At 41.8% G+C, this 18,360-nt stretch overlaps 2 protein-coding genes across 2 annotated transcripts in view; one reads left to right on the top strand and one right to left on the bottom strand.

Annotated features, from left to right (window-relative positions):
• Positions 1–406, bottom strand: part of rnls (renalase, FAD-dependent amine oxidase) — a 40,826-nt gene extending 40,420 nt beyond the window's left edge. The window contains exon 1 of the mRNA XM_061227505.1: positions 274–406. Within this exon, the coding sequence (XP_061083489.1) occupies positions 274–301 (28 nt within the window). The 5' untranslated portion in view covers positions 302–406. The remainder of the gene's footprint in view (positions 1–273) is intronic.
• lipf (lipase, gastric) lies at positions 376–18,360 on the top strand. Its single transcript, XM_061227473.1, has 10 exons — positions 376–487; positions 1,804–1,939; positions 5,024–5,141; positions 10,719–10,917; positions 11,197–11,306; positions 12,881–13,017; positions 13,304–13,450; positions 13,790–13,861; positions 15,017–15,085; positions 17,223–18,360. Exons 2-10 carry the CDS (start codon positions 1,811–1,813, stop codon positions 17,454–17,456), a joined length of 1,215 nt encoding a protein of 404 aa, XP_061083457.1. The 5' UTR covers positions 376–487; positions 1,804–1,810; the 3' UTR covers positions 17,457–18,360.

The following is an 18,360-nucleotide window of genomic DNA, read 5'->3' as shown; positions in this document are numbered from 1 at the left end:
TATGGTCATGTCAGGAAATATTTTATACCAAAGGCTAGGTCTAAAATACAACTAAAATGCTTTGGAATATGGTTTAAATATATATCTATATATATTTGGAAATGTTCCCGTTAACCGATTTTGCTGTGCAATTTTCCGTGTTCAATGATCGCAAACGATAGATTACGTCTTATTTTGAGTGCTCAAAAGTGGTAGCTAGCAAGCGCATTTCATCATCACGCACAATGAATCGGTCCTATTATTTTCAACAGTCATGTTCTTTGTGACTCTTACTTTGTGAAAACATCCTAATAATGCCCATAACATTAAGGGAGAAACAATGTCATATTATGTAACAATTAACTTTAGCCAGCTAATTTTCAATCGAACCGTTTGAACGCAATGAGAACCTAGGAACAGACCACGGGTAGCAGTGGGCGGGGCTCCGTTTAGCTGCCTTGTTTTGTAGTCGAGAGATCACTTGATTCTACAAGGGAGATCGCGAGAGGTAAGTGGAGTTTTTCACCTTTCGAGTGAATGAATGTACCAATTCTATTTACCAATTTTATGGGTGCAATAAGATACAAGTAGGGAAATTATAACAACCCAAGTTCAGACTACATACAAAAGTCAGTTTATTTTCGTTCTTGCGCTTGATTAATCGTTATCGGAGTTTACATTTGTGATCAATTCAAGAGAAGTAGGGCAATGTTTACGTTTGATAATGTTAGCAGAGAATTAAAAGCAAGTTCAGGTCAGTAGTTTAAAAATCAGCAGAGAAATAAGATCAGAGCTTTGTTTATGTGCTGTCAATATTCGAACCTGTCAGTGGTTAACTGAAAGGAATTAGCTAGCTAGCAAAAAGATTAGCCATATTATAGCCAATGAAATGTTTTTACAATTCATGTTCTTCATTTAGAAAGACGTTCCTGCTTTTACCGTACCTGTAGTTTCATTGTAGGCCGCCAAGTTGCCTCTAGTTCTTTAGTTGCGATATGCTGGATGTGACTTATTCATGCTATCTGGATTTCAGTCAATACCCTGAGCAATTCCTTTCCAAAACATTATTGCAGCTTGTAGCTTCACTGAAGTACAATGCAGTTAAAATGCAACACAGAAGAGTCCTACTTTATGAGAAAGAGCTTTTTCAATCATAATTGGTATCTTTAATTATATGAAAACTACTTGGGAAATATATGGTTTGAACTCATCTTTCTAAGCTGTTTATTCTTAGCGCAATATTGACATTCCAGTATTACACCATCTCAAACATTAACTGACCCACAGGTGATGATTGTGATAGTGATTTTTATTCATTAATAGTTGGGTAGGTTTATATACCTAACTTGTATTAGGCTTACATAGAGTGACCTTAGTTGCTTTCATATTTATGGTTTAAAAATGACACTTGAAGATATTATTCCACTGGCGAAAGTTGTATTGTGATGTTGGATGGAGCCTTATTAAACTTAGGGTTGTCTAGACTGCTTTGCCTTAGCCTTACTAAGCTGTTTTCTCCGGTGTGTTCAAGTTTGTATGTATTTATTATGAATATATTTTGTACATCAGTTTGGTGTATTGTATTTACTTGCACTCTCCACATATATACTTATTTACTGAGCAACTGTATGCCCACTGTATTAATGCTGTAGATGATCTCTGCTGTAAAATGACCTCATTTAAAACTGACTGTAGTGAAGGTAGCAGAGTACCTGGATGTCCATATAGATAAGAAACGAAGAAAGCAGCCAATGAAAGTATTTTATGATTTGCATGGCGGAGAGTCTTAGGGATTGTAATGGATGCATTTTGATCGATTTTCAGGGTGGAGATGGCATGGTTACTTCTGTGCGTGGCCTTCCTTGTCCAAGGAGCAGTCCAGTGTCAGACTGCTGTGATGAGGGACACAACAGCCCTATACTGTCCACCACAACTGGACCCTGAAGTCAACATGAACATCGTAAGTCCAACCTCGACTAGTGCAAAATATAATCACACAGGTCAGTTGAAAACACAGTGGTTTTGAACTGCTGACTGTTGTGCTCTTTACTGCAACACTTCGTGTACAGGAAGTTAAGCTGATCATCTCATTGACCACCGCTGTGGAAAAACAACTCCGTCATGTGGCTGAGACAGAACTCATGTCTTTCTTTTAAATAGGGATGTCATACTGTTACTGGAGATGCCCAACCTGTATCTTGAAGGAAATGCAGCTGGGACAATTCACAGGTTTTAAACCTTTGCGGGACATAACAATTGTTTCAGGAACTTACAGTAGCAGACAGTCTTGTGAAGGGCAGCTCGTATAGTTTAATTTTTAAACATAAGTTTCCCAGGGCCAGTTTCCCAGACACAGATTAGCCTAATCCTAGACAATTCTATTCTGAATGGAGATTCTCCATACAAAACTCAATTTAGTATAGGACTAAGCTTAATCTCAGTGTGAAGCTGGTCTCAGCTGGGTATTTACTGAAGCAGATCAGGTTAAGTACCTTGCTGAAGGGCACAAAGGCAGTGTCCCCCTGGGAACAGAACAACCTGAGTTAGAAACAGCAACCTCTGATGAGGTTGTCGAGTTCCCTAAATATTTTATACCACAGTGCAGCCCCAAAGAGAATTTAACCTGATCAGCTGCTTGAAAGGTAACCATTCTACCATTGTTTTTCAGCTGTGAACAGGAGCAGAAAAGTTTTGTTCAACACAAAGAAATTCACTAAACTAGTGAATACATTCTAAAGTAACACTGGATATTAATATTAGATTTTTTAAATCAGTCTGCTTAGATTCTATTTATTCAAGTAATACCGTATTATTTATGTAAATGTATGAGTAAAGATAAACTGCATAGTAACCATAGTAACCACGCACATAGTAATACTCGGCCTTGTACAGAATGTAGCCAAAATTGTTCAATTGTTTCAACAATATCAGTATCGGTTATATAACTACATCATGTAACCCACTTCCTGCCTCCACATGCACAAATAGCAATGTTTTCAGGAGGAAAAGGATATTCATGTGGAGAGTTCTGCTTTTGTGGTCGGCATTTTGGCCTTTGCCCCTTCCTTTCCCATGACAACGTGTAATATCCAGGGAGGAAGCACATGACTGGAGAAGGCGGTGGGGTGGGTGAGGAGAGGGCGGCCAGGAGGAAGTGATATTGACACAAAACATTTTATTTCTGTTTCTTTCAAACGTTCCCTTTTCTCTGTAAACGACAGTCTTGTCTTTTGAGTTTGCATTTTGTGTTAAGTGCTGTTTTTATTTTACTTTCAGCTAGACAGCACATACAGTACGATATATGAAATGGTGTGGACTTGTGGCATGGCATGTGACTAATGCTATCAGTTTATGGTGAACCGCAGTCACTCTGCACACTGATAATATGTTGTGTGGGTTTGAGTGATAAGCTCATGAAAGGCGTCCTATAAAAATATGCATTTCTGTGAAGAAAAACAAACATGGTTCAGATTCCAAACTAACGCAAGTAGGCAGATACTGGCATTGGTTAGATTAGTACAATTTACACTATGCTTTTCAGGTATTTATTTTGGAATTTTAATTGCAGCCTGTTCAGAGCTGTACCTCCATCAGTGTCTTGGTATGGATTCTGCTGTTTTCCTCAAAGTAAAAAAAAATGTATTAAAATAGTGATGATTGAATTCTGATAATAATAATAATATTTATTTTATATTTTAAATATATTATTGTAATACTGCAAGATAATGACCCACTGGTTCTGGATATTTATTAATTGTAATATCTCTTCAGTTTATCCACAAGTAACATTCTTCTTCATATGTATGCAAATGTTATATTTTCAGTTCCTTAAACAAAGTGGTTTCATTCTTTTTTTTAAATGGAGCTTGCACAAAAGTTTCGACAGGTTGAGGTTAGATTGAAACACTGCCAGAAATAACATCTCAAAGTCCATGTCAACACATTTTTAAACATTTTAGTCTTCAAATCTTACTTCTATTACTTTTTTGCTAAATGGGACTAAAATATTTCCAGTGAGATGTCACTTGTCAAGCAAACAGCACCTGAAAACAAGCAATTATTTTCTACTTGAGAGAAGAAAAAAAAAAGATTTCAAGTCCTATTACAAGACTAAAACAGACCTTTCTGCAGTGAAGGGCGCCCTGCTCACTCCTCATAGTAATGCAGTCATGCTCCTGTGAGAATTAGCAGACCCACCCCCCCCCCCCCCCCCCCTCCCACAACTCTCTCCATGTTTGTTGAAGCAGAGATGGGCTTATCCTTAAGTGGCCCACAGTAGATTGTGTGGACTGCGAGCCCAGGGGGAGTGGGAAATTGCAGCTCTTTTAATTATGCATGGATAGATTGCACAGCGTGGCTGGGACCAACAAGCTTACACATTTCCTTTGAAGTTTCTGATTAGAATTTATTCCATATCTAGGAGGGGAAAAGTGATTCTGCGCTGGGGGAAAAATGGATTCCCGAAATGACAAGCAGCTAATTATTTCTGTGGAAGCGAGCGTCTTAACGAAAAGTTTTTTCTGTTTTAAAGCTAATTTGCCGTAGAGTCGAGTCCACGGCAGAACCAATAGGAGGATTTAGAATTTCTGTGCACATCGTGACTCTTACTCAGCTGATCTGAAAGTCTTTTTGGAAAAAGAGAGCGAGAAACAAACCATTAAGCATGAAAGGGATTACAGGAGGAGACTGTAGCCTCACTGTGACCTGGTTCACTTGCATTTTGTTTACTATGTGCTTGTGTTTGTGTTCATGTATTAGTTTTGCACCACTTTGCCCCTTGTGAAAGATCCGTGCTGTCACCTGGAAATTTGCAATAATGTCAAAAATATGTTTTCACTTAGTCATTATGGGCTATTGAGTGTAGATTGATGGGCAAAAATGGCTATTTTATCCATTTAAAATTAAATCTACAACACAATAAAGTGTGCAAAAAGTGAAGCCGCTATATATTTATATCGGGATGTCCGTAGTCCAGATTCCCCACCCCCGCTCACCTTTGATCCGGTCCAGGTGTCTTATCTGCTCACTGCCTGTGTTTCCGCAGAGTGAGATCATCTCGTTCTGGGGCTACCCGTCTCAGGAGCACGAGGTGGTCACCGAGGACGGCTACATCCTGAGCGTCAACAGGATCCCCCACGGCACGGAGAGCAAGCCATCTGATGGTGCGTCTCATCTGGGACCGCTTATCCCAAATTCAACCATCAGCGTGTCTTCCTCATTTACACTGCTGCATCACTGTCAGTCATTTACTTTAGCAATTTGGAGTAATCAGATTCAGCATTCCACTTATGTTTTCAAGGTAGCGTCATTCCTTTTCAAGTAGTCAGGATAAAAACAAGCCCATGAAAGGAAATTAAACGCTGCCTCCTGAACTGCAGAACGGTATTTGTTTAGGTTGAATATACATAGTCTGTATTTTCAGTATGTTACATCTGTTACATTCTCCAAAAGGTTTTTCGGTTTTCCAGAACGACCTTGATTAAAAAAAATTATATGCTCGGGAGAAAAACCAAACCGATTTTAATGTTGACTCCTCATTGCAGAGTGTCAAAAATAACTATCCAGACAGAGTGTTTTTATCGAGTGAACGGTGGAAATACTTGGAAAAGTGAGTAGCAAGAATATTGAAAGCAGGTGCTTCGATACAGGTGTGGTTTCTATGGTAATTAAATGGATAATTTGGGTTGGGTCCATGCCTCGACAGGCATGGTTAAGTACAGAATATTTGTGGATATCATGGCAAGAATACGAGAGCTTGGCGACTTTGAAAGAGGGATGATTGTTAGGTGGGGGTTTCATTGAAGGAGGCAGAGCAGCTGATGCGTCACAGGGAACAGCATCTGGGGTGATGTCGTCATGGAACTCTGAAGGAAAGACTGCATCAGTAAAGGGTGGTTGTGGTCAGAGGCGCTGACTGAAACATTCCTTTAATCAACAAGGGTACATTGAGAGCTCTACAGGGCAGGATACCTGTGTACAAACTACTCATTAAACCTGGTGGAAAGAGCACAGGGAACAAGCTGCTGAGCTGGGGAGGAATGTGATATTAGCAGATGAATCAGCCCGCACAGAGTTCTTGACAAAAGGACGTGTGATCATGTGGCGTGCGTGTTAAGAAGCCTACAGGCCTGAGTGCTTCATTCCAACAGTGAAGGGCACCTTGTGGGCTGGAACTTAACGGCATGATTTGGGTACACTCACCCCTTAGATGGAAAGGTCGATGCTAATCACTACTTGGTGATTGTGAGCGATCACCGTTGAGTGGCTTTCTAATGGTAGAATGCTGTCACGTCCATCCTGCAGAATTCCAGGTGCTGCTGATACATTCTGGGAGATTTGTTTTTCTCCCCCACACTTTATTTTTCCTGGCAATTTGGAATAACAAATTCCTCTACTTCTTTAAACACCACCGTGCCACCAGCTCTACTAGCCTGCAAGCCAGTTACTGTTATCTGCATGCTACGGGCCTTGTACGAGAGCTGAGCTGTTTCTCTTTGTAATGGTGATGTGTAGGTGTACAAGTGTGAATGTGTGCATGTGTAATGCATATTATGTATTGTATAATTTGCTCTTGATGAAAGAGTAGAAGCCATAGGCATTACAGCCAGTGGCCTTCAGTGGTGTGACTCATTCTTATGCGTTCGAGTGCTTAGCAATAATGTGCTCACCAGGCAATACGGAAAGGAAACGGGTCCCTCCTTCCCAGAAAGCTTTGCTAAGCCCCTTTTCTCATAGGTGCACTGGAGGAAAGGGCACGGTGCTGAGCAGGACCTGAAGTGCTGACCCTGTATGGTCCCCCAGGGAGGCCACAAAAGCAAACACTCACATTATACCAGTGAGGGAGGGAGTCTCTGGATTAGTGACCCTGAATAGTTAAACGGACCAGTCTGGTTTTGGATGTTAGCGGGCTGGAGGCACAGCCTGCCCCCTGACCCCTGACCCTCATTGTCAATAGATGGGTTTCATTCTGTATTAATGAGCTTCAGGACAACATGCTTCAGTTGTAAGAAGATTGCTCGTGGTCATCTGACTGGCAAACATTTTCATCCTAGTATTTTGTGAAATGTAAGACAATATTTACGCGGTAAATGAAAACGGTGTCATATGAAAGCGGTATTTGATGGTTATTTAATATTGCATGCACTTCCCAGGTATGAGATTGCTGTGGCATGCTCTTCTAGAGGACTTTGTATTGATCTGATCTGTGAAATATCTTTTTGAATTCCATATTTTCAGTCAATAGTGAATGAGCCACAGCTAAACACAACCTTAGCGTAGAACCATCAATTATTTACATAGTCATTATAATACAAGTCAGTAGCTTCCCTCACCGTGCCTTTTGGATATAAAGATTTTACCTGGTGCGAGAGCACACTCGAGCAGATGTAATATTCATAGCTGTCACCTGGGGCTTAACTTTGCTAAACAGATGTTCAGCTTTTCTGACAGGAGTAACCTGAGACATAGAACATGGCTGGCCCAGTGTGGATTTACATAATCTCACCGAAGGTAAGGCGGGTTTTGAGGTGTGAGACTGAAGGTCTTTCCAGGCCTGTTTCTCTGCTGGGGGAAGTAGATGCCCAGTGATGCCGGAAACAGGAAGGGCAGATTGTCACAGGGGGAAAGTTCACCCTGCGTGGAGTGTGAGGTCAGCAGAGAGCATGAGTCACTGTCAGGTACCGCATGCCATGTCATTCATTAAAATTCATCTTGACGGCTATCTATCTGCTCCTAGCTCTGGGTGGGAGATGTGAGAACCTCTTTTACAGCAGGGCTGCCCAACACTCCACTCTGTTCCTGGAGATCTATCATGTAGGTTCTGACTCCAACCCTAACAAAGCACACCTTATTGAACCACTAGAGATCTTGTTGTGCTGCAAATTAGTAGAATTAGGCCTGCCACATAGGGTTGAAAATAAAACCCTCAGGAGAGCAGGTCTCCTGGAACAGGGTTGACCAGCCTTTACTGCTTTACATTATTGGAAAATTGGGGTTTTTTCCCCCAAACGTGTGATTGTGTAATGTGTGCTATTGTACGCGAGGCTGTGGACTGGTGTTTACTGAAGGTGGTGTTTTTTTCTGGGTCCGTGCCGGCCTCAGCCAGACGCAGATCCTCTCCGGCTTGAACCTCCCCAAATTGGGGTTTAGTTTCCTCTCTTTTGTGCTCCTTATGTTTCATTTACGAGGGGAGTGATTTCTGCACCAGGGCCTAATCGGGTCTGCAAAGCCACCCCGGTACACCCCCCCCCCCCAGGTTCCCACCCCCCCCAGGTTCCCACCCCTCTCTGCGGCATAGCTCCTTGGGTATTTGTGCATGTGAACACATTCTTCTGACACAAATCCCCCCCCCTGTAAGCAGACTCTGCACTTTGGCCGCATTCTCGTTATTTTCTGCAGAGTAGTTCACCAGGACCCCTGAGTTTCAAAACGTGTCTAATTTCAAATGTTAATTATGCTTGGTGTTGAATAATGAGATTAGTTTGGCATGAGAAGTGCTTCATCGAGCAGGCGCTGGTTTATGATTTAAAAGCTTTTTAAGAATACCTGTATTGTAGACCTGAAGACTGAGTGGTGAGTCTCCGTGATATATTCTGATACACAATTAATAAGTAAACACCCGTCAAGCAGCTTGTTTTCGCTGGATGTCTTCGGATCACTCGAGCATTCAGTCGCGTGTCTGGATCCAGGATGGAAACACCTCATTACTCTGTGTCCCAGTTATTAAATTCACAGGGGAAACTGTCTGTACCACTAAGTATCCGTCCATATTATTGCATTGGTTTATCTCATAACTATTTTTATAAACGGTCCTTTACATTAATAACGTGCCCTTAAAAAATGAGTGGTGTTTTGCTTTCTGCGTCCCGAATGAGCTTTGACCTTAAAGGAAACCCTAAAATGGCTTTGATGGTCTGTTTCATGTCCAAGTGCAGAAAACAGCCTTATCTTCATGCTCTTTCTTCAAACGGCTCGGTTGTTTCTTCGTATGGTTATGATTTATCTTGAATGCCTGATAAGATCTTAAGGTTGGGGTTATTTTTTCTGGAAAATGGCAGCAAGCATTAGAAAATAAACTCCAGGAAAAGTGATTCATTTGAGGAGGTGAAAAAGCAGGCCAATAAAAGCTTGCTTTATAGATGCATGGTTTGTTTAACTGATCAAATTTCCACATTTTTATTTTATCATAGAACAACGATAGACACATTTTAAATGGAATATAAAAGTAATCCCATGTATGCCTCAGTTGAAGTAGGGTTATTTTCATTACAGAGGTGAAGTGCTGTACTTGGCTTAAGGCGTATTTCGTTTTTGGAGGTCTCTTATCTCCCATGAGGTTTTTATATATCTCGCATGAGGTTGAAACCACCTCCCCATATGCACATGCAGTACACATGCACACACACACACACACACACACACAAAACTAACATGTCAGACGGTGGTTCCTTTGAAGAAGACATTTGTTGCACAGGCAAACACCACTGTAAAGAGGTAATTTGGGGGAAACCTTAAACTTAGAAAACATTTTTATTTAAAAATGGCAGATTCCAAACTTCACCTCCCAGCAACACTGTTCTGAATTATAGTGCAATCACTGTAGCTGCAGAACTCGACCTTCAGTAACACACAGGTCCTACAGTTTCACCAGGCCTGTGTCGGGGGGATGGGCAGGGGGCCTGGTATGAGGTGAAACAATCCAGTCGCTCACAGGACTGTTTGTTTTACTGGAAAGACGCAGCGCACATCCTGTCTCTGACGGATTGGAGCGATAAAGTTCCAAAAAAAAAGAAAAAGACGAGAGAGAAGCTTCTCGGCAGCTGAGCCTGAGATCACATAGTGGTTTTGCGCCATCTGGTGGCTAAATAGATATCGTCTCTGACAATGAAGTGCTTAAAGGAGGTTTATCAGTCTCTGCTCAAGTCTTTGCCTCAAACGGTTGTGCTTTCGCTTTTTTTCCCCTTTCAGACTGTGGAAAGTAGGTCATAGATACAGTAAAAGCAGTAAGAGCATGGCAGATATTTCTGTATTATTTCAGTACAGGAAGAGTAGACCTACACTGGGTGACCACTTTATTCGGCAGACCTTGTTCACCAGCTTGTTAATGTAAATATTTAATCAGCCAATCATGTGGCAGCAACTGAATGCATGAAAGCAGCCAGACATCAAGGTCAAGAGGTTCAGCTGTTTTTCAGACCAAATGTCAGAATAGGGAGGAAATGTGATTGAAGTGACTTTGACTGTGGGATGATTCTTGGTGCCAGACAGGGTTGTTTGAATATCTCAGAAATTTCTGATCTCCTGGGATTTTTATGCACAACAGTCTCTAGAGTTTACAGAGAATGGTGTGAAAAACCAAAAACATCCAGTAAGCAGCAGTTCTAAGGGCAGAAACGTGTTAAAGAGAGAGGTCAGAGGAGAAGGGCCAGACTGGTCGAGGCTGACAGGAAGGTGACAGTAACACAAATAACCACACACTACAAATGTGGTATGCAGAAGAGCATCTCTGAACACAATGCATCAAACATCTAAGTGGATAGGCTACAGCAGCAGAAGACCAATAAGTCTAAAAAATAAGTCTTAATACCTAATGAAGTGCTCACTGAGGGTATACTGCTTGATGCTGTACAGACGTGTCAATTAAACGATTAGCTCAACCATCTCTGCCTGGGAGGTCATTGCCTGTGTCATTGTACTCAACCTGAGCTGAATCCTGTATTGTTTCCCATGTTGCTTTGCAGTTCCCAGGCCTGTGGTCTTCCTCCAGCATGGCCTGTTAGCCGCCGGGAGCAACTGGGTGACCAACATGCCTAACGGGAGCCTGGGCTTCATCCTGGCGGATGCTGGCTTTGACGTGTGGATTGGGAACAGCCGAGGGAACACCTGGTCCAGGAAGCACGTCAAACTGGACCCACGCCACGATGCCTACTGGGAGTTCAGGTACCCAGACCGCAGTGCCATTTACTCTGTAATCATTTTTTTTTTTTTTTTTAAAGCTATGGTTGTAGTTCTACCTTTCGGCCTGTCTGCTACCAGTGGTATATGGTATATCATGGTATGGTATGACTTGGACCTATGGTGCATGACTGGGTAAAGGGTTTGTTTCCTGTAGGTTACTTTGCAACACAGCAATGTTGTTATCAGCTAAGTGAATGTGCTTATTTCGATGAAAAAGTGTCAGGCAGGTGTAAACTGAATGTTGCTCTCTGTGTGCCATAGCTATGATGAGATGGCACAGAAAGACCTTCCAGCTGTGATAAACTACATCACCAAGACCACGTCCCAGGAGCAGATCTACTATGTTGGTCACTCCCAGGGCACCACCATCGGTAAGACTCCTTTTTGCTAAGCCTGAAAAGACTCAGCCTCTGAAGTCGTTCCTCATAACTCCTGCATTTCATACCAGGAATCCGTTTAGTTGCTGTAGTTTGTACTTTTTCCAGAGCTATATATCTCCCTTCCCTGTAGTGCCCAGAACTGCACAGCGGTGTGTGCTCTCACTAAGGCGATGTTGTGTAACATCGGTATAACCTCCACTGATTTATATCCATTGCCTTTTGCTTTGTATCCCTGAATTCTGTTGGCCCCTTTCCCTACAGCTACAGCACATTGTCCAGATCTTGAGAGGCTTTGATCAGCTGCTGCTCACCATCTTTCTTTCTAACTGAACACATTATCAATTTGTTCCTTCCATTAAATAATCCTGTCTTTAATTGTCTTTTAGATTTTTTTTTTAGCTATGTTGAATGTCGTTTGTCAGATTTCTGTTTACGGTTTGTGTTTAAATCTTTCTGGATCAGAATTCTTTTTTATTAGGATTCAAACTGTTTCCTCAACCCCAAGTATTGTATAATTTGTAAATGTAATAAGCTACTGAAAGCAGATGTCCCAACACTGATCCTTGTGTGACATCATTTCCCATTCTACTTTGCTCAGATGAGATACCTCATTGTGCTCTTCTCTGCTGCCAGGTTCAAACCAACTTGGAAATAACGCTTGTCATTTCCACTGACTTCATTTTGAGACAAAGTTTCTCAAGTAGTATTTTATCAGATATTTAATATCCTACACCTGGTTGAAGTCAAATCCATTTCTAACTTCCTCAGTGAAATCCAGGGGTTTGTCAGACATTAACCTTCACCTATAAACACCATGTTTGTTGTCTCCAATACACAGAATGATAGATTTCACATGAGGTGCTAGTTAAACTGTCAAAAGCCATGTGGTATTTCTCTAGAGATATTTACATTTCTGTCCTTAGCATATCAATGGCCATTTTCTGTCTGGCCTTTATTAAACAGAGTGCAGTAGCACTTTTTCCAACATGATTACTGTGCTTTTACCTGGCTTTGCATATCCAGTGCATGAGGTGCATAAATATGCTATTTCTGCGATGCCATCCATATACATATATGCAAAACACTTCCCCCGAAATGATTGTGTCATAAATGGGCATGTGACCAAGATGAGTCACATTTATTTTTGCTTGATGGAATTATTTTCATTTACTGTATTGAGAAATACAATTCATGGGAAATTTTTTAGTGAAAAATCATTCATCATTAAATCTTTTAAATGCTGCGTTTCATTGACATGGTATATACTGTATGATATAGCATCCAGTACTTATTAAGCTATTTTAAGCCACTCCCATTGCATGGTAACATTGATTATCCAGAGGCTTATGCTTACCAGTGTTTGTTGGTAAGACAAGCCTCCTTGACTTCGACCTATTCATTTTCTTCATGTGTTGCCTAGCAACAGGAAGACACAGCACCAAATCACAATTTCAAAGTCCACCCACAGTATCAGGGCTACCACCTGCATTGAACTTTCTGTGATGTCGCAAGTCTCAGGGTTTCCAGAAGTCATCAAGTCTCTCCCTGTGTTTTTTTTTTTTTAGCCTTCATAGCCTTTTCCACCATGCCTGAACTGGCCAGCAAAATCAAGATGTTCTTTGGCTTGGCACCAGTCGCCACTGTGGCATATACCGAGAGCCCCATGACCAAACTCAAGTTCCTCCCAGAGTTCCTCATATGGGTGAGATGTTGGGCAAAATGTCCAACTGTCTGAAATGTAGCACAGGTGTCTGCTTGGCATACAACCAGTATGAAATGTACACGTGTATATAAAATGTAAATAATCAAGTGTTTTTATTTTTTGAATAAGTAGCATTTAAAATGGCACAGTGATAATCCTATAAGTATTTGTCTCCTTGCATTTATTTCAAATTGACTGATGACAGTGGTGGGAACATGAGTGTAGAACAGAGAAGTTGAGTTTGTTCCATCACTAGCGAACATCACCCCTCTGTTTCTGTTGACAGGACCTTTTTGGAAGGAAAGACTTTTTTCCACAGAGTGAACTAATCAAGTGGTTCGCCACCAAGTTCTGCAGCCACGAACCACTAAGTGAGCTGTGTGGGAACATCTTCTTCATCCTTTGTGGTTTCGATGAGAAGAACCTCAACATGGTACATTGAATATCGCCTGTCTCTGGAGTCCTCATGCTTCTGTATTTAAAAAAAATCTGTAAACAGTAGAGAAGAAATCATCATTACAGAATTTTATTAGACATACAATTATAGTTATGGACAGTTATCTTTATGAACATATCATATCACTATATGATATGTTCTGTAATCAGTGCTGGATCGTATCTTATATTTTCTGTAATTTTGAACCTGTTACCATATCAACCTCTTAATCAAAATCCACAGATGATATAAAGCATAGTTTTTAACCTGCTGAACTTAACCGCCATGTATTGGCATGTGTTTGACTTGTGGATTTGCCACGTTCCTGTCTTCCAGTCCCGCACCCCTGTGTACACCACTCACTGCCCCGCTGGGACATCCGTCCAGAACATGATTCACTGGTCTCAGGTACCTGCAGATGAACTGCATCTCTCAAGTCTCCCTGTGTGCATTCTGTTCAGTGCCCCCCTGGTTCAACTTATGCAGTCTGTAGCCGCAAGCTTTCATTTCATTTGCTAAAAGAGAGGAGAAGAGGGAGGGCAGGAGTAACTGATCTTTTTTTGAAAATCCAGTGGCATTAATCATGTCTTGGAATTCCATTTCCTGAGCCAGACAGAGTCAGACATCACCGCTGATCACACAGCAAGGAGCCTTAACCCAGCCCTTCGCCACATACACAAACACACACACCACCCCAGACACATCTTGTGTAATTAAGCTCAGAGCTGCAACAAACGTATTCATTTTTCTGATGGGTGGAAAATGAATCTCCCAGCTTCCCTGTCCTGGCCTTTGACCTTCTCACTCCTCGCGCCTCATACCCTGCTCTCAGTCAGGCTGTGGGACCTGTGCCCAGTAGTCTTTCGTAGCACTGAATTGCCTAAATTACCATTTCTCTTCATGGAGAGGTGGGGGAGGGGGTCCCACATATTGATTGAGTAATTAATGCCTTACATCTATTGTCACCAAACTTTCCCCAAAGTTTTTTTTACTTATTAAATGTAATTCCACTTAAGGGGATTCCTGTTTCGCGATTGTGTCAGGACAATGGAGAAAGTTAAGGACTTGTTTTTCATGTATTGGTTGACACTTGTTGGCAGAGCAAACTTGAGCTGGTGAGAGACAAAAGCATGCAAATTAGCACGCAAGTTTGTCAGTCTGGCAATCGTCTTCCACGATATTTCCCTGCCGCTAAAAGAACACACCCAGCACTTCATCTACAGCATTCCACTGTGAAAGTAGGTGTGTCTCTGCAGATCTTGCCTACTCAAAACACTCCCTTCACAGGAGTAAGAGCAAACAGTTTCCACCTGGAGCAGGACATCAAAGCAAATGTTACATGTTCTGTAGCAGCAGGCACACAGCTGTAGCCTTGACGACCTTAGACTGGGTAATCGCACCTGCTCCACAAAGCAGACATCATCACCGAATGTGACTCACTGCAGAGAAGTAGTCCTGTAATCCATCAGTGAATGTCCCACGTAATCTCTACCCCTGAAAGAACTGCAAGTGACCTGGTATGGCATGTGTTAAAAAGGTATTTGTATGTACTTCCTGTTCCAGGCCGTGCATCGTGGGAAGCTAATGGCGTTCGACTATGGGAGAGCTGGGAACATGGCACATTACAACCAGGTAGGACTGGTAGAACGTATCCCTCATCAGAAAATACAAGCGAGCAGTTGGCACCACAACACACAGGCACTGTTATTGGGCATGTTAGGTCCCAGAAAATCTCAGCTGCACTGAAGATGCATGAGCAAATTCTATAGTACCAAGAGATTTTATTTTATCTACGAACAGGAGGCAGTGTGTCACCAAACAATCAGGGAAATATCTTTTATACACATTCTAGTGGTACATCACGTGGCCACAGATGAAACTACTTGGAATAATGACTAAGCATATTTGCATATGTTTCTCATTAACATTCTCAACGCGTTTATTAACTATACATGCTCTAGCCTACTTATCTATAGTATGTGTTTCATATTTTAAAAGCATCAACACTGCATTTACATTTTACATTTTAGTCATTTGGCAGACGCTTTTAATCCAAAGCGACTTACAAGTGCATAGGTTCTACCATAAGTCAGAGCATCACATCCAGAAACTAGCAAAATACACAGGAAATGCTGTTCTAAACAAAGTTGTCATCAGAATCTTTTTTTTTTTTTTTTTTTTTTTTTTTGGGGGGGGGGGGGGGGGGGGTTAGACAAGGATAGGGATATCAGAAAGGAGGGGCAGGGGAAATCAGGAGGGAGGACTAAGGTAGAATTTGAAAAGGTGGGTTTTGAGTCTGCGTCGAAATAGGGGGAGGGATTCTGCTGTTCTGACAGTGGTAGGCAGGTCATTCCACCACTGAGGAACCAGAACGGAAAACAGGCGTGAACGTGCAGCTCGACCGCCAGGTGCACGTAGAGAGGGAACCGTAAGGCGACCAGAGCTCGCAGACCGGAGTGGTCTAGCTGGGGAGTAGGGAGTGATCAGGGATTGTATGTAAGGTGGGGCAGTCCCCTTAGCAGCCTGAAACGCCAACACTAGGGCCTTGAAACGGAAACATGCATCATTAGGCTGGAATTACAGCATAAGTGGAGCGGACAGTGCGTGTGGTGCCAGTTTTCTTTCAGCCTCCATGTTAGCAGATTACAGCTTCTGTCCAAACTGGTGGGGCCGGAGATGTAGCACGTAGCTTCAGTGTCAAAGCCTAATTTATCTGCACCTGGTGGGCTGATTTCACAGAATGCTCTCTGGAAATGCGTTGTATTACCACAGAAGCTAGACCAGGACCAGTGTGTATGCAAGTTTTTGTTTCCACCAGTTACCCTGGGTATATTAGCGAAGTGGCTGTATGCACCAACAATGGTTCATTTGTACAGTAGAGTACACAGAAACAGTCTGTGTGTGCAATTAATGTGCTCATCAAGAAATGTAGCCAAAATGTAAAATGGCATAATTGTTAGGGCTAATTTAAGTAATTAAGGCTTGAAGTTGGCATGAAAACCAGAAATGGATGCAACCCTCTTTGCCTACCTCTGAACTAGTCCATGTATTTGATGAGCAGCCTACGCTCATCCCTTTATTGTTGGTGAGGTGTAATAATAGGCTATATTATCTGTGACAAAAGCAAGAAGCAATAGTCATCACAGAAATGATACGTCTCATCTGCTTTTAAAATATCTCTAAATGAACATTGGGTGTTGGTTGGGTGCTGAATGTTTTGTAAATGTCTCGGTAGCTATTTCAGTACATAGCCTAAATACAGGGATAAACACATATACTGTTGGTCCTCAAGGGTTGACGAAAGATTAACCAATCACAAGTCACAACACAACTTGTTTTAAAAAAAGTAAATAAGTTGCGTGAAAGTTACAGGAAAGTGAAAAAGATTAATTTTTGAGGTGGAAAAGCACTGGGAGTTGTACAACTCAATTTCCAAGGACAACCAAAAAAACTTTGAACAGTTAAATGAGTATTTCAACAAAAATACTAGAAACAAAGGCAATGTTAACAATAACATGCAAGCATTGTTAACCATGTTGCTAAAGGCAGTTTCTGAGCAGCCCACAAGAACCCACCTGTGGACCACACATGGAAGAACGCTTTTGGTATGAGTGCGACTCGCACTTGTAACCTCTGCTAAGAGTCTGCTCCACTCCTGGTGTAATTCCAACCTTTGTCCTGCACCTTCTATTCAAGATGTTGTATTGTATCTTAAAGTATTGTAGTCCTGTTGCTTGGTCTCCAGTCTGATGTGTCCCACTCTCTCCAGTCGACCCCGCCGTTGTACTACGTGAAGGACATGAAGGTGCCCACCGCTCTGTGGTCAGGGGGACACGACACGCTGGCTGACCCCCAGGACGTGGACCTGCTCCTCGACCAGGTCCCCAACCTAGTCTATCACAAGCGCATCCCGTACTGGGAGCACCTGGACTTCATCTGGGGCCTGGACGCCCCTCAGGAGATGTACAACAAGATGGTGGAGCTCATGAAACAGCACCTTTAGTACCTCCGGCCTAACCGCTCAGCCTCAGTTCTCCGCAGAGCTATGCAAGTAGAGCGTAATTAGAGATTTAAAATTTTTGTGTGAATTTGCGTGTGTATGTCTATGAATTTACCTCCTGCATGAGCTGTGTTAACCACTGGCCTCACATTCCGGTCAGCACCAGATTAGATACCATTTTTCAGTATTTGCGGTGACGTTGGAGACGGCTTTTTTGTAACAGATTAACCTGGTGCTGTACTACCGGAAGGTACCACTAGAGGTATAAATTCTGACTGAAAAGTAAAGGAAATTTTTTAGTTGTTTCTACATACGTTGGTTTAGAGCAGGGGGACCCAATTGTGCCATGGAGGGCCAAGGTTTTCATTCCAACGACTCACTCCACCTGCTGAGTTCACCAATTAGTTGTGTCCTCTCTCATTGAAGGTGTGTTAATTAGTGAGATCAACATGATCAAATGATTGGTTATAATGAAAACCTGCATACTCGCAGCCCTCCCATGGCACATGATTGGGGACCACTGGTTTAGAGGGAGAGCAGGGTATCTTTGTTGCATTTTAGGATATTTTACAAAATATAGACCAGTTTTGTGTTTTTATGGAATTCTACTAATGTGTGATATTTCTGCTTTTTACTTTTTCTTCTACTTTTCTACTTTTTTTAATGTAACCAGTGATTTCACTTATATACCTGGCTATTGCTACATTTTTTGACATTATGAATGTAATTTCTTTGTCAGAGATGCACATTGTAAAAGGTCTTATCAAAGAAAGATCTTTTTTTTTTTTACATGACAATTCGGCTTTCACTAACAGCCATGGTTCCTTCTCTGTAAATGTAAATCTTGACTCAATTCTGTAAAGCTCTTTATTTCTAAAAAACTACTTTGAAAAAAAACAAAAAACAA

Source organism: Conger conger, chromosome 2, assembly GCF_963514075.1.
Source record: "Conger conger chromosome 2, fConCon1.1, whole genome shotgun sequence".
In the NCBI taxonomy this organism is placed as follows: domain Eukaryota; kingdom Metazoa; phylum Chordata; class Actinopteri; order Anguilliformes; family Congridae; genus Conger; species Conger conger.
Note: the sequence above shows the minus strand (reverse complement) of the source record. Positions and strands in the feature narration are given on the sequence as shown.

What these genes read in the sequence shown, in the direction of transcription:
- lipf (XM_061227473.1), top strand. Translation starts at nt 1,811, where the DNA reads ATGGCATGGTTACTTCTGTGCGTGGCCTTCCTTGTCCAAGGAGCAGTC. An exon ending in GATGCCTACTGGGAGTTCAG is followed by an intron (nt 10,918 to 11,196) that starts GTACCCAGACCG and finishes TGTGTGCCATAG; the next exon opens with CTATGATGAGATGGCACAGA. An exon ending in ACATGATTCACTGGTCTCAG is followed by an intron (nt 13,862 to 15,016) that starts GTACCTGCAGAT and finishes TTCCTGTTCCAG; the next exon opens with GCCGTGCATCGTGGGAAGCT.